Raw genomic sequence first — 21,947 nt, 5'->3', positions numbered from 1 at the left:
CATACAAAAGAATGGTGGGAAGTGTGGCCAGAGACCAGCTTTGCTAAACAAAGAGCTCTGATGTTCCTTGGAACTTAAAGGAACCTATCAAAGTGCAACCTTGGCTGTCTTGCAAAAGATTAGTTCAAGCATGTAGGGACAATTGCATGTCTGTTGGGGAAATAAAAAAAAAAAATGGCAAAGCATCCTAGATTTCACAGAAAAAAGGGTGGGGAAAGATTCCTCTTTCCAAAAGAAGGAAATTGGGTAGTGGGCATTGGATGAAATATTTATACTTTTTCCTGTGGAAACCAAACTTTTCTTTCTTTAACTGACAAATGGTAAGGATAGGGAAGATGACTATCAATTTAGAATAGAAAAGAACAGGTTAAACTTCAGATGGGCAGTGCTGGAGAAGACTTGATCCTAGAATGTTCTTGGAGTTTGCTGAAGTAAGAGTCCCTGGCTATTATCTGTACTACTAGAAGTCAGCTAGAACCTCACCTCCTTAGAAAAGGGGAAAAAATATAGTGTGCCTCTTCTTGGGGAAGGGAGGATCTGTAGAATTACAGATTAGTTGGGCTAAGACCAATATGTAGATGGATACTAGGACCATATTATCAAGATGATAACCTGTTTCTAAGCACCTAGAGTCTAAGGTGTCTAAGGTGGAGTGGCAGAAGGACTTGCTGTTAAGTACTTGCTTGACTTCCTTCAGTATCCATCATCCAGATGATGGGCTTTGTGAGTGTGATACCTCAATAAAGAGAAGCTTTTGAGGGTGTTTTTTAACCCATGGCATTCTCATAAGTAAGCAAAGAACTTACAGTTCTGATTTTAAAACTATATAGTAAGGCAGATGTGGAATGGTTTGGTAGAGAGCAACAAAAAGTAAAGGTCTAGAAGACATAGCATTGTTCTCTCTGAACTTCAGTTAGTTCTTCTAGAGAGGAGGCTACTGAATGGGGGATTTGAGTCTTCTAAATGAGGATTATCAATTCTGTATCTGAACCACCCTTTCTTCTGCGCAAGTAGGGAACAGGATAAGAAGTGATTTTTAGTCTTACCTCGAAAGAAGAGGATTTAGAAGTTGGAAAGAATCTTTGGCAGCATGCTGTAACAGATTACCTAGGAGCTGTGCGGTTGCTTTTGTTACGAGGTTTAAGAGGAGTTGGACCATCTTGTCTGCATGGTGTAGGTGAGAACATCTGTCTGAGCGGGGTAATTTTTCTGGAGGGGTGAATTCTGATTTTTGGCTTCCCCTGATTTGGTTTTTGTACTTAAGAGCAGAATTAAAGTGGCAATACGTTTAGACTTGGTGACTTCCAGCTCGTCTTGAGTGTTTGACTTCAACTATACTCTTAATGTGCATTCTGTATATTGCACTGAGGCATCTGTGCTAAACATGCAGTTAAAGCAATAACTATCACTGCTTTTTCAAAGAATGCTTTGAGGTTTAGTACTACTTTCCTGTCCCACTTTTATTTTAGAGGGTGGCCCTATATTTTGTAGGGCTCTGATATGAAACATCTGATCTGGTCACTGGGGCTAGGGACAGACATTCAGAAACCTTTGCAAGGCAGGCTAACCTGGCTAGGGTGAACCAGTTTGTAACTGTACAGACATCCCCTCTGGACTGAAGGAATATAAGCATATGTCTACAGTGGCTCAGGCTTGAAGCCTGGTAGGGGACACTACAGCAGCCCTCCCTTCCCTTCAACAGTGCTGAAGGGTCAGGCCCTGGCAAGAAGCTGTGACTGGGGGGGGGGTAGCCTTCCCCCATGTTCCTGACCAGCCCAGCAGGGAGTTGATAACATGGTTTTTATCAGCTCCATTTAAGAAAACAAAAGCCTCTCATTAGTACAAGATCTTCTTCTTAAACAACTCTTTTCCTTCCTTGGGTGGGGGAAGAATGGAGGGACACTAACAGCTGAGCTGTTGACTAGGTCCAAAAAGCCTTAAGTGGGCACTATCCTGTCTGCGTTAAACAGATACCTCTCGGGATTTAACTAGAATACCACATACTAGCTATGGTCCATGCTGTGGGAAAAGGGAGTGGGGAATCTGTTTGAGCAGGGAGTGGTGTGTTTTGTGTGTGTTTTGGGGGGGGGGTGCACAGAAGTTGGGTAGATGCTGCTGTGCTTGCCATATCTGGAACTCCAGCCAGGGAGCAGAGGGGAGGGGCCAACCCAACTCTCTGGAGCAGAGAGCCTTGCCCATGGCTGCAAGACCTATGAATGCTGGGGGGACTTGGGCTTAACTTAAATCAGCAAGGGACCTGGGACAGACATTGCACAAACTGGTTTGACCCAATTTAGTTGAGTCTGTTGCATTCAACCAGGTTTTTATCTCAAGTTTGGTTTCAGCCATTTTCAGACTGGCTTCTGTGTACTAAATGTCTATTCTGTTACAAGTTTAAGCCAGTTTCTGATTACTTAAACTAGTTTGTGTAATATCTGTCTCTAGCCTGAGGAACCCAAAGCAACATCTAAAACTGTGTAGGGTCACTCAAGAAGTTAGGTCTCCTGTGCCTATCCTAATGCTGCTATTCTAATAATGCTTGCTCTTGCAACAGCAACCATTTTGGGTCTAAGGTTTCAGCGAATACAACAGCCAGTCATGGTAAAAACTTGACTTACTGAGGTAGTGCTGTATCAAACCACACTTCACTGGTTTAATAATAAACCAGTCTGTTCCCTTTTATTCTATTCCTATATAACGGGCATCCCTTTTTATTTCAGTAATCCCCTTTCTACCCTTGACTACTAACAGCATGTTTGGAAGTTATACAATGATATTTGGCATGACAAATGGGAAGAGTTCAGTCAGTGGCTCTACCTGGGGTGGATTACATTTTGATATTGACTACTTAATATTAAAAAAAACAAAAGTTGTGTAGTAGTTTTTTTTTAGTGTGTTTTTTAATACTTGGCTCTTGAAAACCTGGGAGGAAAAAACAAGTTCTTAAAGTACTACTAAGAATAGTGTGTGTGTGTACACATGTACATGTTGGGGGCTTTTTAAAAAAAAATCCTTATTTCTTTTAACAGGGGTCTCTAAGCAGGTGACAAATTCCTGTATATTGCTCACCCCTGTTTCCACCTTTGCAAAGAAGTTTTAAAAACTTGTTTGCAAAGACAAGACCACCTTGTCAGCCTTGACTACTGTGGTGTGAAGGATTAGATTATATTGTATTATCTTGGAACCTAGTATTGAGCACCAGAGTAAATTCAGTCATCAGACTTTTTTATTTTGCATGGTGACTACTTAATTTCCACTGTGTCTACTGGAGTCAGAAAACTACTCCCCCCCCCCCCCGTTCTTTCAGACACGAGAATTGGAAAAATGATCTAGTTCTGGGTGCTGCACATATAGAAGGATGTGGACTGACTGGAAAGAGTCTAACACAGTAACAGTGTTTAGGGGCATGGGAGGCAAGGCTTATGAAGAAAAGCTGAAAGAACTAGAGTTTTATTTTAGTCTGGAGAAGAAAAGCTGGGGGGTGGGAGGGATTTGATACCAGTTTTCAAATATCTGAATGGTGATTTACAAAGAAGATGAAGACGGGCTTTTATCTGGCTGTAAGGCACATGAGTAGTAGCAATGGGTTTAGACTGCAGCAGTGGATTTTTTTTTTTAAGTTGGAGGTTTTAAAAATGATCTTTTAGTAGTTGAGCATTGGAATATAGCATGTAGAGAAAATGACTCCTGAAAGCTTCCAAGGATGGAGATTCCAGTTACCCCAACACATGGTGGGGTTGATCCTGCCTTGAGCAGTGGGGCTGTACTAGAGGACCTTCTGAGGTCCCTTCCAGTCCTCCTTCCTTGGTCAGAGCTTTTTATAGGATCACAAGAAAGTGACATCATTTGAACGGGCCACTAGAGTTGTTTTGAACTGTTTTCCATATTACTCTCTCTATCTATCCCCTCCATGCCCCCCCCAAGGCGGAGGGTGGGGCAAGACGCTCAGAATTGCCACTTGGCTTTGAGGGGAGGTAAGAAGGCCAGGGTGATTCTTGCCTGAATTCGTTCTAAACTTAGCTGCATTTGCCAAGGCAGTAACAGTGCACATTCAACATCAGTCTGAGTTTTTTGAAGGTGCTCTCTGACTGCAGCTGCATTTAACTTCCAGAAGGTTTTAAAATTGTACATTCATAAGAAGCTCACTTGCAAACTGACACTTGGAAGGTGATGCTGAAACAAGAATAGTGGCTTTCTTGGTGGAAGACCTTCAGTATCTGGTAACTCCTTCAGGTTATCTATAATGGATGAAGTTTGGATGGGTGTAGATTATGCTGACCTAAATTAAATTTGTTAGGTACAATATGCTTTTTTTGATGAAGGGATGGCATAAGAGCTCTAGGTGTAGGCAAAATGTTTGTGCAGTATCCACACTATCCTTTGAGTGCTAATGTCTTTTAAGGACTAGAACTGAGAATGAAGGGACCATTAAACTTGGTCATGAGATGCTGCCTAAATTCTGTATTCCTGATTACTTTACTTTTCTAAATACTTGTTCTACTTTAACCACTATAATAAGTATGCAGATCAGAGTGTGAAAGGTACATGTACTTCCTTTGGCCAGCTGAATTTAATTGCTTCAGCTGGAGCTTGGTACTGATCACTGGTTGAAAATCCATGTTTTGTTCAATAAATAAAGTTAGCGGTTTGTGGGTGGGTTTATTTTTTAATGATCGATCAGATTTTAGTGAAGGTTTAACTTTCTGATCTTGGAGGCATTGGTCTCACGCTGAGATACCAGAACTGCACACAGTATTTAGGTTTCTTTTCTTCCTCCCCCTGCAATCTCCAGAAAAGATCTAGAAGAATTAAAAGTACAAAGAGGCGATTTTAATGATAAGCATGAAGGGAAGGGGTTCCTTAAGAGGTGGGGACCTATCTAATTCACAGTGGCTGCCACCAGATTATATGATCCTGATGCAGTACCAGTTGCCACTTTTTTTTTTTTTTTTCGCTTTTTATGGTGGAATATGCTGCCCTCCCCCACCCTGCTTCTGATTAGCCGTTTTCCTATGCACTGGACTCTTCTATGGGGGACCTACCAAATTTGTGGTTTCTTCAAATCAGAAACTTGGTAGGTCCCTACTTCTGAGGACAGTATAATAGTTTAGGACTCATTAGCATACAGGTTGTGGGGTATGGTAGGTTTATTAAAATAAATAGGGATTTGTATCCTAGAGTTGTAGAATTTTGGGGAAATAATAAAGACAGTTTAGATAGAAGTTTAGTTTTAAAACAACTTGCAAACCAGCCTTTGACTGAAGGCTGGTGACTGAAGGCTGGTAACTGAAGCCAGTCCAAATGATTGGATAAGTGTGTGGAGGAAAGTGTTTGGTTCCCCCCCCCCCAGTAAATAGGGGTGCAGTCTCTGAATTGGAACTTCCTAAACACCTGAGTGCTGCTGGCTGCACTGGGAGATGAGCAAGATGATGGGAAAAATTTGGGACCTGTCCTTGTACCTGGCCTTGGCGTTCTCTTTCTGCTATGACAAGTTTTTTAGGCCCACTAGGAACTACAAGCCCCCTCCAGTAGCTAGGAGGCCACTGAGTACATAACTAACAAACCTTGTTTTGTCATTTGTTTGCCCCCCCCTTCCCCCCCCCCAAAAAAAAAATTGTGAAGACAGTAGTTTAAACGATTTAGGATGTCACAGGAGCATGGAGCAGAGAACTCTGGCCATTTCTCACTACTGTCTAGAGGTGTCTAAGCCATTAGATGTAACCCAGTAAAACTATCAAGATGTGCACAGAATAAGGAAAGGAAGAGAGCCCTACAGTTGCTCAGGTCCAGGCCAGATAGACCTCTAGTCTAACTTGGTAAATGGCAGTTTGTTTTTTGTGGGGCTGTTTTAAGCCATAAATGACTGATACTTGAGTCACTACTTTATTGTTTAAGTGAGGGACAAATAAAGGAGAACTGTAGAGACCTGTCCCTCCAAATATCTCCTCAGAAGGGCTGCAAACCAACAAAATGATGGTGCAGAGGAGGTGGGGAAGGGAGTAATGCTTGACTCAAGCCTGCAGGAAGCCATTTCTGCTTCTGAGGCTAACATGACCTAATAGTGCCTCAATTTGGCTCATCTTTCTACTTGTGGCTGAAAGTCTTGGAAGGAGCAAGAAGTAAACAAAGAAAAGCAACATGTAATTGCCAATCCATGAATAAGTTCAGATTAATCCAGTGGTTATAAAGGAGCAGAAAAGCTCTCCATTCCACAATGACTTTTAAGATAATCTTAAAATATAGCTAATAAATAAAGGGTGAAACAACATTTTACTATAAGGGCGGTTTCTCCATGGGAAGAAATCACTCTGGTGAAGAGAATTGTCTTAAATTCAGAGGACTTGCTATCATGATCCTTGCATCTTTTTTTTTAAGAGGCGATGTGCAAGAAAAGTAGGACTGGACATCTTGCCCAGTATTCACCACTAGTCCCATTGCTAAAGCTGCTTCTGCCTTGTGGGTCTCTCCTCCTTTTTAAAGTAGGTATGAACACGTTCTCCAGGGCTAGGGACAGGTATTCAAGAAGCCTGAGCCTGGGTTGATTCAACCTTTGCAAGTTAGCTTAACCTGGCTAGTTTGTAACCACAAAGACATTCCCTCTGGACTGAGAAAATGCAGGCACAATCCTGCAGTGGCTCAGATTTAGAAGCCTGGAAGGGGGGGGAGGGCTAGAGCAGCCTTGCCTTTCCTTTCCTTCCATAGGGCTGAGCTGGGGGGGGGGTGTGGTGTGGTTAGGCCCTGTCGGGATGTCTGATTTGGGGAGGTGGTGCCCCCCAGTTGATAACGGAGCACATAATTACAGAGGGAGTTGTTAGCATTTATCAGCCCATCAAACAAAGCAAAAGCTTCTCTCCATAGTTCAAGCTGTTTAAGCAACTTTTTTCCAAGGGAGGAATCAAGGGACATTACCAGCTACCTGTTGATTAGCTCCAAAAAGCCTTAAGCTGACATCCTGCCTGCTTTGTCCTGTTTCCCACAGCACAGACCATAGCCAGCATGTGGTATGCTAGCTAATGCTGAGGGGCCTCTGTAAGGCAGAGGGTAGTGGGGAGGGGGTGAGCAAGAAGCCAGGCAGATACTACTGAACCTGCAGCTTCTGCCAGAGCTCCAGCCAGGGAGCAGAGGGCCGGGGCCAGCCTTCCTGGGCTAGGGCAGAGCTCTGCCCAAGGCTGCAAAGCATCTGGGATGTTGAGATTCTGGTTTATCTTAAACCAGGAAGGGGTCTGGGGACAGACAGACATTGCACAAACTGGTTTGACCCAAATTAGCCGAGTCTGATAATACAGTCAACCTGGTTTATCTCAAACTGGCTTCAGCGATTTTTTTTTTTTTTTTTTTTTTTTTTCAAACTGGCTTGCATTACAGGCTTAAACCCAGTTTCTGATCACTTAAACTGGTTTGTGTAAGGTCTGTCCCTAGTTGAGATGCTCTAAATGTTCATCTGTCTGCTGCAGTCTCTAACTAAATCCTACTGATTAAGCTGAAGTTATTCATTTAATCAGACTTGGCAAGCTTGTCTAAGTGTCCTTCTGTTCTGCTGTTGCTGAGAGGCAATAATAATGGATACTTCCCCACAGAACTGGCAGAATGAACACCTTTTTAATGTTGTAATTCAAGGTTGACTGTCAGAATGAGAAGCTTGACTTCATGATTTTTAAGACCTTTCCAGTCTTGTATGACCCTCTTATTCCAGGTAATTGGTAACTGGATGATTTAACACACCAACTAGAGCATAGCAGTATTCTACATGAAAAGCAGGGAAGGGTCACATCTGCTCATATGTCTATAGAATTAGAGTTGGGATAACTTCTTCAGAATATGAAACTAGTGAATTCAATGGCTACTGATTCCAGACTCCTCTGTTAAGGAGGACATTTTGCATAAAATACACATTAGAACTTATTTTTACAATTTAATGTCATCTAAATCTAAATTGGCTGGATTTTGTGTGGTAAAATGCAGTGTAGTTTGTTTAATGAGGTGTAAGTGTGCATTTTTTCCTTTTTTAATCAAAGGGTAAAGCACCTCTTTTTGTATGGGCTAGGTACACCTTAGGTAGGGGCTAGATTCGTTTTGAGGCTATTCTGAGTGTTCCCTAGAGTGTGTGGGTATCTTTGTTCTTTTATGGCTTTTTGTCTCCTTTTTCCCCCTCCCCATTTACTTTTTTCCCTGGGACCATAACTTCAACTTGAACTGCCCATGGAGTATGTTTCAGTTGCAGTCCATAGCCAATTAGGAGCTCCCTGGGCATATTGACTTGCATTGTCCCATAGTGGAAGGGTGAATGTGACAACTGTTAAGATGCTTTAATGCTGTAACTTTAAAGGCATCTTGGGTGGGTGACTTAAGACTGATTTTGATTTATCTGATTGGTCTCCCTCCCCTCCCCTCCCCTCTGAGTGGTAGTGAGTTTCTGTATGTGGAATATACAAACTCTTAGACAAAAATAAGCAGTTTCTTCCTTCAACTGGATTCCTTTAGATAATGTTGCCGATGCTTGACCAGCTTGTTTCTCTTCCTTTTTCCTTAATCTTTTTTTAAATTTTTTTTTCCATTTACTATTGAGGTTTAATTGTTTTGGGGGAGGAATAGAGTATCCATCTTGTTTTCCTACATTTTGGGTGGATGCAGAGGTTCAAGGCAGGCAGGGCTATGAGTAATCTTGATGGAAGCATCTCACTTGTTACTGTATGCATGCTCAAAATTTTAAAAACATGGGTATCTCCTTGAATTCCTGCTTGATGACATTGGTAGTAATTTTCTGCAACCTCCCTCGCCCAGTTTACTATCAGTGCATTTGATTTCCAGTCAACTTTTGGGGGTGGGGGGCTGTCTGTTTTGAGTAACTCCAGCAACCCATTTTTGCTGAATCGGTTGCTACTTCTTTGACTTGAGGTAGTATTGCATTTGCCTATAGAGAGCATGTCATCCCCCATGTTCTGGAATTCATAGCTGCACAGTTAGAGACTTGGTTCCTTCTTTGTGTGGTGGGTGGGTAGTATTTCCTTTATGGAATGAGGAAGGCTATGATTTTGTTAACTTGATGTTCATGGGATCTGTCTCATTCCTGTTTTGGTGTTCACAGCATGTTGTCTTTTTGATGGTGGTATGACTTGGTCAGTTTATAGAATCTAAAAACAAACTCTTAACTTTTCAAATAACAGGAAACAGTGCTTGTCAACATAGCTGCTTGATGGAAACAAACCCTTTAAAATAGGAAGTGGTTCAGAAATGAGCCTACTGGACTCCTCTAGTGGGTGGAGATCTGACCTCCAATGTGAGAGTTAGCTTCTGTATTTGCTCCTCAAATGTTTCCATCACCCAAGAATATCTTGCCCAAATTCCTCATTTTGAGAAAAGAAAAGAGGACCAAAGATGTGCATAACACTTCTTAAAAGCTTTTTGGTGGCTTTATTGCAGTGGCCAGAGCCTTGACACCAGGCAAGGATTTTGTGTGGTCCTGGAAGAAAAGGTTGGACCTGTGGCAGACATTAGTTAATTGTGTCTTAACTCTAGTTAATCACATCTTAAAGTATATTCTGGTTTCACATTCAGGCGACTTTTTAATGGTGGAATGAAAAAGGGAAACCAGCCCCAAAGTTATTGCCCAATGCGTCTGATAACTCTGGCCAGTTGCTACAACATCAGAACTGTGGTGTGTTGTGTGTGGTTTTTTTTTTTTTTTTTTCTTTCTATTCATCACAAACATCAGAACTATATTCTATCTTTTTTTTTAGCAACTATGGATCTATGATTTCTTTTTTCAGGGTTGGAAGGGACCTCAACAGATCATTGAGTCTGACCCCCTGCCTACACTAGAAAGAGTGCTGGGGTTAGACAACCCCAGCCAGATAGCTATCCAGCCTTCTCTTAAAGACCCCCAAAGTAGGGGATAACACCACCTCCCTTGGAAGCCTATTCCAAATTTTGGCCACCCTTACCATATCACCCTTATCAGTAGAGAGAGACAAGTAAGATTAACTGATTCTCCTGGAATTGTTAATTTAATGGTTTTAAGTGAAGGGTATGTGTTTGGGGGTATAGTTTTTTAGATGGTAAAATCTGCCTAGTAAAAACAAGTATAGGACCTTCTACACTTTCTTCCCTCCAAACCTTTCTACTGTGGTATAGTAAGCACTTGTGATGAGCTTGTCTGTCTGTTTTTTTTAAAAAGGAATGAAGTTTGTCACAGGACTGAGTATTTATATAGCTTACATCTTGAGGAGATGCCATCATCGTTCAACACTGACAAATGCAAGGTGCTGCACCTGGGGAGGAAGAACCAGCACCATACCTACAGAATAGGGAACTCCCTTCTCATCAGTGCAGAGGCAGAAAAGGATCTTGGAGTCATCATTGATGCCAAGATGAACATGGGCTGGCAGTGTGGATGAAGTCAGGAAGGCTGACTGCACCTTGTCATGCATCCACAGATGCATCTTAAGCAGGTCCAAGGAGGTGATCCTCCCCCTCTCTGCAGCAGTAGTCTGGCTGCAGCTGGAATACTGCATCCAGTTCTGGGTGCCACACTTCAGGAGGGATGTGGACAACATGGAGAGGGTCCAAAGGAGGGCCACTTGCATGATCAGGGGGCAGCAGGGCAGGCCCTACGAGGACAGGCTACGGGACCTGAACCTGTTCAGCTTTCTCAAGAGAAGGCTGAGGGGGGGGGAATCTAGTGACCTGTTACAAATTAGTTGGAGGGGACCAGCAGGCATTGGGAGTCCCTGTTCCCCTGTGCACTACCAGGAGTGACTAGGAATAATGGTCACAAGCTGGCAGAAAGCAGATTCAGTGAAATAGCACTAGGATCTGGAACCAACAGTCAGGGTGGCTAGGATGTGGAACCAACTTCCAAGCAAAGTGGTGCTGGTACAGCAAACTGGAGCCCCTGCAAGGCTGTTGGGCACCATGGGTCAGCTTGGGGGTGGAGGGAGAACCTGCCACAAGTGTCCCTGACGTGACCCAGCCCAGCCTGCCCCCCACTTTGGCTGCTCTGTGCTGTAGGCAGCGCCCTGGGGCAGGTTGCACCAGTGACAGCACTCCGTGCCTGGGCCAGGGTTGCTGCATCTATCCTGCTATGCAGCCCATGTTATCCAGTTCTCTTAAGGGGGCCCCCTATAGGCTGACTTTTTTTTTTTTTTGTCCAGGTCTCCCCTCTCCTCCCCCCAGGTCAGCACTGACTGCAGTAATGTAACATGTATGTTATATGAACTTAACTGAGAATAGGCTGAAAATGAAGCCATCTTGTAACTGTTAACAAGTGTCCCCACACTTTGCTTGCATATGGTATCCTTACAGCTACCCAGTGAATCAGTTTTTATTGTACAGGCAGCCCCTGGACTTGCAACATAATTGGTTCCTGAAAGAATGCATCTTTAAGTTGAAACGTTGTAACTTGAAACTGATTTTTCCCCCCCCCCAATAGGAAACAATGTTATAAATAGGAGATTGGTTCAAGGCTGATTTTTTTTTTACCTTTTTATTTTCACCAAAAATAATCCAGAATTTTGTACTCTAATGTAGTTATGTTACTCGTCTATAATTGATAATGTAATTATTTTGTAAATGGCAATCGTATTGCTTTGGAAGGACTCCTTTGAGGTGACTTTGCTAGACTTTTTGAAGGATTCTTGGCTGGAGTCTTCTCAGGAATCCTTGGCTGCTTTCTTAGTGTCCAAGGAAGTTTTGGACAGATGTTCTCCAGGGAGGTGGGCGATTTTGCAGTGAACTTGCAATGCCACACCAGTGAACATCAGATCAAGTGTTTGTAAAGTTGAAACAGGTGTCAGTTTTTTTATAGGTGTAACTCAACTCTAAGTCGAGGACTATCTGTACTTCATTTAATATTCATAAATGTATGCATCTCTTTCTCTTCAAGAAACATGCCAAATATTGGGAACGAATGCTGCCAACCTCACTTGCAATGCTAGCACAAAGTCTTCACTCTCCAACTACCTCTATGTCTTCATCCTGGGACAGCTGCTACTGGGAGTAGGAGGAACTCCCTTGTATACTCTGGGAACAGCCTTCATTGATGACAGCGTCCCAAAATACAAATCTTCACTTTACATAGGTAAATCCTATATGGGTAACTTTAATTTTTTATTTATTTATTTTTTTAAATTTTAAAGTTGGCAACTAATACATGGAAGTCTGTTTTGTAATTGTATTGACAATAATCTGCTGTCAAAGCGATCAATTGGATTTGAGGACTTATTAGAGCAGCTCTTGCAGGTATGTAAATATGTGGTGCACACATTTAGCACCTGACCATGTAGTCAGACTGACTCTTAACATCCTAGGCTGATTTAAGCTAGAATAAGGGTGGACTCCACAGTGCTTAGATATTTCATTTGGTTAGCTCCTAATGCACTCAGCCCTGTGTTTTGTAAAATACAAAGATAACCATGAATGCAAGATGACTCTCCAATCATTATTTTCCAAGTATGAAAAAATTTTAAACTTTTTTATAATTTTTCCAGGCACAGAATCTTAATTATTGTAGGCTTGCCTGGAATCTTCCTCTACTGTAGCAGTGGGAGGGAGACTAATCTGGAAGTAGTCAGGTGGTACCCTCTTGCTCCTTACTGCTGGACCCTGCCCTCCCTGAGCACTTGGAAATGTGGGACACGTTTTTTATAACACTGACTTTGAAATAAGCATGCTGGTACCCATAGACTTGGCTTATACAAAATTTTCTTAGTTTGAATGGCTGCTGGTTTTAACCCAGGTACTCTAAACATATTTTTAAGCAGTACTTATGTACTGACTTCATTGCATGTTTTGCACCATAGATGATACTAGTCTAAAACTAAAAGGCTCATGGCTTACTATGCAATTCATTGGGCTGGGCCCCAGCAGAATCTACAGCATTTCAAGCCATGGTGACTCCACAATTCAGCATTACTCTGCAGGCTTGTACTTCAGATACCACTGCTCACCCTCCTCCCTTCCCAGTTAGAAGGAAGTGTTCTTGTTCTGAGTCCTGGGTTTCTCCAAAACTGTATATGCAGATGAGGCACAGGCAACTTGGTCTGGCTTCTCCTCATGGAGTGTAGACCCACACTAATTGGTCACCCCCTCTCCCCCAGCCAGTTGCCCAAAGGGACTTGGTTTGAGGCCCTGTCTGGTGAGATTTGCCAGATACTTAAAGCTGGTGAAGAAATAAGAATCTGGAAGTGGGTGGGGGGGAGGGGAATGAAGGTAGTTTCCTTATAGGAATAAGAAAGTCAATGTGTGCAATGTTGTGGCTTACCATGACTTTGGTGGGGAGGGGACCTGTTGGTGCTGAGGGGGACTGCAGTGGGCACTACCACGTGTCTTAGGCAGCACCAACCTATCCTTGTGGCAGGTTACCATCAGCATGTTTGCCTGATGGGCTGTGTTTCATAACTGTCCTCAGTGGCTGTATTTAATCAACTGCATACCTGGTTTCTGTGACTGAGCACATGCTACTTTTTTCGTAGTAGTTTTAATGATAGATGTGAGAGAGGGGCTCTTCTCTGTGCTAGGGAGAACCTAATTTTGTACTGAGTAAATGCCATATTGCCTTCAAATGACAACTAATCCACTTAGAATATGACTGGGGTTTTACATCTAGCTATGCTTGGCATCTACTCTGCCTCAAGGTCTAGAAACTAATTCAGCAATTGATTCTCAGTGTACCTATTAAATGTCTAATGTTTGGTTGTTCACTTCTTATAAAGAGTATTGCACTCAACATTTTTATATTCAGGTGAAATTCCTATACAGAAATTGGTGAAACAGGCCTTTATTACAGTTGGGATAAATAATGGTTTTAAACAAGCAGTTATTAGCCCTTCTCCTTTTTTCTCAAACCTTCTACATTGACACATTGACCTATCCATCTTGTGAATTGTTCTTTTAAATTGCTCTCTTCTAAATGGTATAAGAAAGTCTACTGGTTAGACTTCCTAGTCTTTTATCTGCACTAGTATGACTAAACCAATGTATACTTCTCCCCTTTTAACTTTGTAGTGGCTCAAACAGTCTTGCAATGTTCTTGACAACTTTTTTTATCTTAGGAAAAAGTGCGGCAGGCCAAAGGGGAGAAGCTGCCTGAGAGGCAGCTTCCAGCTGGTGTGGGGGCTGATTGCAGGCTTGCCAGGCTGGGGCTACATAAGCCCAGTGCCTGAGCCAGTTGGGGACCATAGCCCTGTGATCAGGATCCCTCTTGCAAAGGAAAAAAAAACAAACCAAAAACCCCTTCTCATGGAGGACCAAAAGATATAGGGGAAGCGGAAAGAATATTACTGGGGGCAGAGAAGAAAGTTCAGAGAAGAAGAAACGGGCAAGGGGCCTTTGTTTTACACTGATAATATTGTTTTGATTTGCAAGCCTTGAGTCCTGTTGGATATGGGCTCCAAGGCTTATAGAGAATTCCCCACCCCAGAGAAGGGGCTGAGTGGGGATAGAGGGCAAGGGAATAATGCCTACCAGCTCAGAGCAGAGAGCTGAGCAAGACGCCCATTGTGGCACCATGAGTCCCAGCATCCTCAATCCCCTCCCCCCCCCCCCCCCCCCCCCCCCCCCGGCCTAGCCAGAGGTAAGCAGGGGCCTGTGGTAGGAGGGACTTAGCCCAGCTTCAGGGAGGCAGAGGAGGGTCACACCCTCCCTGGCACCTACTTCACCTAGCCCCCGAGAGAGCCACATGACCTAGAGCCTTGTGAACAGAAAGCACAAATGGGCATGCTTCTAGGCCTGGCATGTGAGTTAGTGTGGGAGTTTGCATAAGAGGGGCTCAAGGACCTAGGCAGCAAGCCTCAAGGGAGCAGTTGGTATGGTAGTAGCCAAATTACTTGTGTGTGTGTGTGTGTGTGTGTGTGTGGAGGGTGGGGGGCGAGGTTTTTGCCCTGCTGCTAGATCCCTCCCTCTGGTACTTCTGAGGCATCTACCTAGGCAAAACCTGTGGTTCTGGCCTCTGTTCAGATGGAGCTCCTGGCTGTGGGGGTTGTCTGTCTGGCACAACTCGAAGCACATGGGATTGGGAGCATTGCAACCTCTCCCTGTGGGGCTTGCTTTGTATTGAAGTCTCTAGAATCCCAGATAATGAAGCTCCAGACCATGGTGCAGAGGCTTTGTGCCAGCAGGGATGGCAAACAGGAGATTAGGTTTCTATTGTCAGGCCCTTCACCCCAGGGGAAAAAAAGGGAAGACCCTTGGCCACCTGCCAGGATCAGGGGTTCAAGAGGCATTCCCATACTGTCCAGCCAGGCATCTGGATGCAGGTTGTCTCCAGCCCCAAGGCTCACTGTCCCAGGGTTGCTACCTCCCACTCCTGGATCTCTGGAACAGGTATGAACCTCTTGCAGCACAAATAGAGCCTGCAGAGCTGCCAGCTACTGCAAGTGAGGAAGGAACATAACCAGCTATCTTCCCTAAGATGGAAACACAGACTGGCTGTTGTGGGTGACCGTTCCCTCTGCCCTCAGGAGGAAATCAGAAGGCTTTGGCTTCTATGACCACAGTCCACTCCTTGGGGAGAGAGGCAGTGATATGTTGGAAAGAGGACTGCCTCCACCTTGCTCCACAGGGGAAGAAGCTCTTCTCAGCCAGAATGGCTGACCTGCTTGACTGCTTTAAACTAAGCTCACTGGGGGATGGGAGGACAACCACCAGAGTAAGCTCACCAAGTAGCAACCAGAAAACCAGCAGGTTAGGATGCTGAAAGGAACCCACTTCTATCCCAGACCAGGAACAGATTTTCTATGGGTACGTGGAAGCCTAGGGCCTCAAAGTGCACTTACTTGCCTGTACACTAATGCTAGGAGTTTGGGGAGTAAACAGGAAGGACTGGTCCCTTCTGTTAAACTAAACTACTACAATCTCAAGGCAATCATGGAGACCTGCTGGGACTCCTCCTATGACTGGACTACCAGTATAAATGGCTATACCCTGTACAAGAACGTGTGCTGGGGGGGGGGAAGAGCAGGGGTGTATCTCTCTGTGAAGGAAAGCTACACAACCCTACAAGTGGAGATTTGGCACCCAAGGAGGATGACTGGAGACCCTTTGGGTTGGCATATGAGGGGAACATAGTGAAGGGGATACAATGGTAGGAGTCTACTACAGACCTCCAAACCAGGAACAAGTGCTTGACCAAGAATTTGCCAGGGAACTGTCCAAGGTTGCACACTCTTGGTGCATGGTGGTCATGGGAGACTTCAAGTACCTGGACGTTTCCTGGGATGAGCGCTCGGCCAAATCCAGTCAGTCGCACAACTTCCTTACGTGCATGGATGAGCTTTACCTGTCCCAAGAAGTTTTATGGGCTGACAAGCAGCAGGGTGCTGCTGGACCTGGTACTAGCCAAAGGGAATAATCTAACTGGCAACCTAAGAATTGAAGGGAAGGTGGGTGACAGTGACCACAAGTTGATCACTATCCATTGCAAAGTTGGCAAGCGATGCAGTAGTCCTTGACTTCAGGAAAGCTAACTTTCATAAGCTCAGGCTTGTGTTTTTTGTGTTTCTTTTGAGGCCTTGAAGCTATGATTTCACAGGGAGAGGAGTTCATGAGTGGTTGCTTAAGGAAGCGATCCTAGAAGCACAAGATCAGTCTATCCCCACCTGTAGTAAAGGTGATAAAAGGGCTCAACAACCCCCTTGGCTCAGCAGGGAGTTCATGGATCTCCTACATCTAAAAGAAAGGCATATAATGAGTGGAGGATGGGAGATGCCACCAAAGAGGAATAGTGCACTGATCTGCACCTGCAGAGTGAACTAGAAAAGCCAAGGCTGAAACTGAACTCCATCTAGCTACATGAATCGAGGACAATAAAGTCCTTCAGATATGTAGGGAGTCAAAAAGAAAACAAGGTCAACACTGGACCTCTGCTAAATCAGCTGGGGCAGCTGATTACTGACACCCAGGAAAAAGGCCATCTGCTTAATGATTACTTTTGCATCTGTTTTTCACCAGCCCAAAAGGACCACCCTACCTAACACAATGTGGGATGACCTGGGTGAAGATAAGGTCTATACTAGTGGCAGGTATATACTAATGAGGGAATATCTTGAGAAGCTGGACCCCCACGAATCAGCTGGTCTGGATAGCACTCTTGGGTAAAAACCTAAAGGAATTGGCAGACCTAGTATAGCCACTGGCAAGGATATTTGAGAATTGTGGGGCTCTGGTGAAGTACCTGAAGATTAGAAGAGGGCCAATGTGGTGCCCATCTGCAAGAGGAGGAAGAGAAAAGACCTGGGATAACAGGCCAATCAGTTTGACCTCAATCCCTCATTTTAATATTTTTTCCAAAATCTTCCCAAGGAAACCATTCTTGACAGTCTAACAGAAAGCAACATTGATGCATAGCCAGTATGGGTTTGTTGTGGGTAGGTCTTGCTTGACCAATCTCACTTCCTTCTGTGACCAGGTGACATACCACCTGGACAACAGGGAAGAGGTTGATGTGGTCATATACTTGGGACTTCAGTGGCTTTTTTTTTTTTTTTAACCTGGTGTCCCATGATGTCCTCATGGGGAAGAATTGGGCAACCGCAGCCTCAACTACTTCACAGCCCAATGGCTGGGTAACTGGCTCTGAGGTTGGCCCCAGAGTGGTAGTTGATGGAACTGAATCAACATGGCATTGAGTGACTAGTAGTATTCCCCCAAAGCTCTGTTCTTGGACCTGTACTCCTTTAATGTCTTAAACGATCTGGACACTAGCATCAAAAGCAGACTGGCTAAGATTGCTGACAACACCAGACTTTGGGGAAGAGTGTCCACACTTGAGGATAGACTGGTGATCTAGGCTGACCTCAGTAGGCTTGCAAGGTGGGTGGATGAAAACCTGATGGCATTCAATATGGATAAATGCAAAGTGGTCCACCTTGGTTGGGGGGGACCTGCATCACGCTTAGATTTGGTGATGCTGCACTTCCTAGCACCATGACTGAAAGACTTGGGGGGCCATGATTGATCCCAAGATTAATTTTGAGCCATGAATGCAATACTGCAGCTGGCAAAGTGAACAAAAACTCTGGCTTGCATCTAGAGCAAGACCCAGGATGTTATCTTCCTGCTGTGCTCTGGCCTTTGAAGCCGCAGCTGGAGTACTGCATCCAATTCTGAGCTCCACAATTCAGGCAGGATGTAGAGAAGCTTGGGAGTGCAGAGGAAAGCTACATGCATGATCAGACAGCAAGAGAATAGGCCTTATGAAGAGGCTGTGAGCTATGGGACTCTTCAGTTTGGCGTGTAGGCTCAGGGGTGACTTGGTGGCAGTCTAAGTACATAAGGGGTGTGCATCAGAATCTGGGGGAACACCTGTTCACCAGAGCACACCAGGGGATGACAACATCCAGTGATCCCAAACTCCTGCAAGACTGGTTTAGGCTGGACATAAAGAAAAATTTCTTGACTGTCCAAGCTCCCAAGGCTAAGAACGACTCCCTCCAGAGGTGGTGCAATTATCCCCACTTAAAATGTATTGAACTTGTGATTGGGCTAAATTTGTATATCTTGCAGTACTCTGTATGCATATTTTTAAAGTTGACTTGTATGTTTGCGTAGAGGTTTACTATTGTAGATAGTATTTTTTGCATTGTGACACAACAGAACAAGAAGGGTGGTTCAAGTAGTAATTTCTCTCCAGCAGGTATGTTATAATGTATCCTAACATACTTAAGAACTATGCTTTTCCTACTATAAATATTCAGACAATTAATGCATAGAAAAATGGCCCACTCTCTTTTCTGGAATGGGAACTAGTTAGACTTTCTTCAAGCATCTGCTGACAACTGTGAACTATGACTAGGGACCTACCAAACTTGAGGTGGTTGCAGGCCAATTTCATAGGGAAAACACAGGCAGAGGGACCCTCTTGACTTTCCCCTTGCTGCTGGTGGGCTACCTGTCTTTGCAGCCCTACCCCCTCGCTGCTGATTTTGGAGGGGTGGGCCCATATGACAGGCAGCTCTTTCACCACTGATAGACTGTGGGGCAGGGGCATTGGCCATCTTGGGCTTCTAATCATGTGAGCGGCACCCCCACCCCTGGCAGGCTACACAGCCAGGCCAAACCATTTTTTAAATAGGTGTCTCTTTTTTTTTTTTTTTTTCTCTCTCTCATTTTTGGTCATTGCCTGCTTTTGCTGACAATGCCAGACTTTGCAAAATCACAATTCTGATACGGTCCCTAATTATGACCAAAGGCGAGATTGAGTAAATTCTGCACCTTACAAGCCCAGAGGCCAAAGTGACCTGATATTCATAAACTTTATCTTAAGTCTACTGTATATAACACAATACCAACATCTTGTGAAAGACAAGCCTCTGTGAAACCAATGGCAGCTGTCACCTGACTCTGAGGTCATTAGCTTTCTCTCTATCTAAACTTCATTGAATGAGGAGCCTGTCTTGTTTCCAGAAAACAGGAGGCTTTGCAGCTAGTCTGATATCTGAGGCCATGTGTAGACTAAATTGCAGATGCTGGAGGTTCATTTTAATAGGTTGGATTAGGCATTGGATCTCTGTAATTGTACTTCTTGCCATGCCACATGTGCATAGCGGGAAGTGCGGTTATGGGGATTGGGGATCATCCCAGTTGCATGACTTCCAGTTTGCAATACAGGCTTTCAGGTGCTGGTCAGGGAGTCATTTGTTTGTTGATTTTGTTTTTTCAATTGCTGTGTCCTTGGCTACAAACCCACTGGCTCCTTTTGCCGGGAGTTTGGGACTGAGAAACCTGAATCCCAAGAGTGCTCTGCACACGGAGAGCTAAAACCCTGGCATGTCCAGCTCTGCTGTATGCACAGTTCTAAAGGTCCTGGTGTGCTGGGAAAGGAAGCCAGGTGCTAGGGTCTCAAGGTTCCCAGCAGGGCAGGGGGGAGACCTTTTGGCTTCTATGGATAACCTTGCAACTTGCTTTTCTAGTAGCTCCAGTCCCTATGCTGAAAGGGTCCGTATCAGTTGCAAGGCTAAAGCAGGCTTGCCCTTACTGGCATGAAGGCATATCACATGGTCATTTCTATACAGCCATGTAACCAAGCCACATGGATATTCCACTTACAATTATGGTGCAATTAACATGGTAATATGTGCCTAGGGCCTGAAGCAAAAATACTTTACTTTTTCAACAGCAAGAATGGAGAAGTTACCCAATTTCATAACTTCCTGACTCAAAAGGTTAGTGATTTGTACAGAGATGCTGTTTAAGCTCTGTGGTACCCTGGCTTCAGTCTTCCTCAAAACTAAAGTGAAAGCAAAGCATGAAGTAGTTACTATAAACTACGCTCAAATACGAGATACTTCTGTGGTTCTTTTGACTAAAAGAATGAATAAATAAACAAAATAAAAAGAGGGGAAGGTGGTTGTTCCCTGTATCCTGCACACCTAATTATACTGAAAGCAGTAAATATGAACTTGTTGGCAAATGCCATGGGGAAAATATTGTATTTTCTATTTTAAACCTTATTATCTATTCAGATAGGCTTGCCTCCTTTTTAATTAACTCCAATCCTGGTGGTGATTGACTCAAATGGTTTTTTGTTTTTGTTCTCCTACTTAGGAATTGGCTATGCCATGTCACTACTGGGTCCTGCTATTGGCTATGTATTAGGAGGGCAGCTGTTGAACATCTATATTGACGTGCATCTTCAGGAAAGGCAAGCTAATATATTAATATTATTTTTAATAATAGTACAAAATCCTTGGATGCTGCTCAGCAAGATGCTAGGAAGCAAACTTTCCCCATAAGGAAGGGAAAATAGTTCTGGCCTATATAGTTAATGTCTTCAGAGAGCTTTTTTTGAGACCATATGAACTGTTAGGAATCAAGCCTGTCTCCCATAATGGCTTTCAGGAGGGAACTTGAACAGAGAAGTGATATGCTGTAGAAAAATTTCCCAAGTATAAATCTAGTTCTAGGTTTAGAAATGGCAATTACTGCTCTTTTTGTCAGTAAGCCCACAGCCATCTAGAACATCTGAAGAGACTACCACATCTGGACTTTTAACCCTTTCTGTTTATGGGCTTTAGGTATGATGTGAGAAGCTGACAAAGGTGAGTCCAAGGGGGTGCAGCAATATGGTTGCACTCTCCCCTTTTTTGTCTGGGACACATGCATTGAGTTCTCCAGCTGATTGGTGCAAGCTGCTGCCAGAGCTCCATGGGCTTAGTGAGTTCCTCAGTTTAATGGCTTTGGCACAGCTCCAAAGCCTGGAGGTGAGCGCCAATGCTGTCTTGTCTTTGCTCTTGCTCTCTCCCCTCACCTCCCCCATTGCTTCACTGAATTGAAAGGTGGGGGGAGGGGAAAGAAGGGACAAGTAACAACAGTATTCTGGGTTCTGGAGTCATACAGCAGTGGTGGGTCTAACCAGACCTAACTCCAATTGGCTTGTGAACTTAAAACTCTGTGTATGCAGAGCTATGGCAGGAGCTTGCATTGATTAGGTGGTGAGCTTGTAATTCTCTGTGTGCATGTGTAGGGCAGCAGAAAAATGAGGCGTGGGGGGGGGGCGGGGGGAGTATGGGTGCACTGCATTTGCCTCACTCCTGGATTTGCTGCTGAAAGTTGGATACCACTTGTTTAATTCCAGAAATGTGTTGCAGGATATGTCATGCCTCCTTGGAAGCCTGACTTGTGAAGAAAGTGTGAAAGAACTAGGGTTATTTTAGCCAGGAAAAGAGGAGATTTGGAGGACAAGAGGGGTTTGACAGTCTTTAAATACCTGAAGGATAACTGGAGAAGATGTAGATGTCTGTGACTCTAGTGGACAGGCCTAGGAACCAGTGTTCTCAAGCTGCAATAGAAATGCTAGGTAGGGTAGAGATCAGGAGAAATGTTCTGCTTTTGAGGGTGGTCAAGCACTAGAACTACTTGAAAGTTTCCAGGGATGGAGAGAGTGGTTTTTTTTTTTTTTTTTAAGAGGCGAGTTAGATGGATACTTAACTTGGATAGTTTAGGTGGGGATGATC

The 21,947-nt window shown here is 44.0% G+C and overlaps 1 protein-coding gene across 1 annotated transcript in view; it reads left to right on the top strand.

Annotated features, from left to right (window-relative positions):
- The window catches only part of LOC149868283 (solute carrier organic anion transporter family member 4C1-like), a 57,988-nt gene that overhangs the window by 13,016 nt on the left and 23,025 nt on the right, over window positions 1-21,947 (top strand). Inside the window, exons 3-4 of the mRNA XM_090037204.1 lie at window positions 11,882-12,076; window positions 20,539-20,635. Of these exons, the coding sequence (XP_089893330.1) occupies window positions 11,882-12,076; window positions 20,539-20,635 (292 nt within the window). The remainder of the gene's footprint in view (window positions 1-11,881; window positions 12,077-20,538; window positions 20,636-21,947) is intronic.

Source organism: Crocodylus siamensis, chromosome 3 (assembly GCF_052110815.1).
Source record: "Crocodylus siamensis isolate JL-2025a chromosome 3, ASM5211081v1, whole genome shotgun sequence".
Classification (NCBI taxonomy): domain Eukaryota; kingdom Metazoa; phylum Chordata; order Crocodylia; family Crocodylidae; genus Crocodylus; species Crocodylus siamensis.
This window is presented reverse-complemented; position numbering and strand designations above follow the sequence as displayed.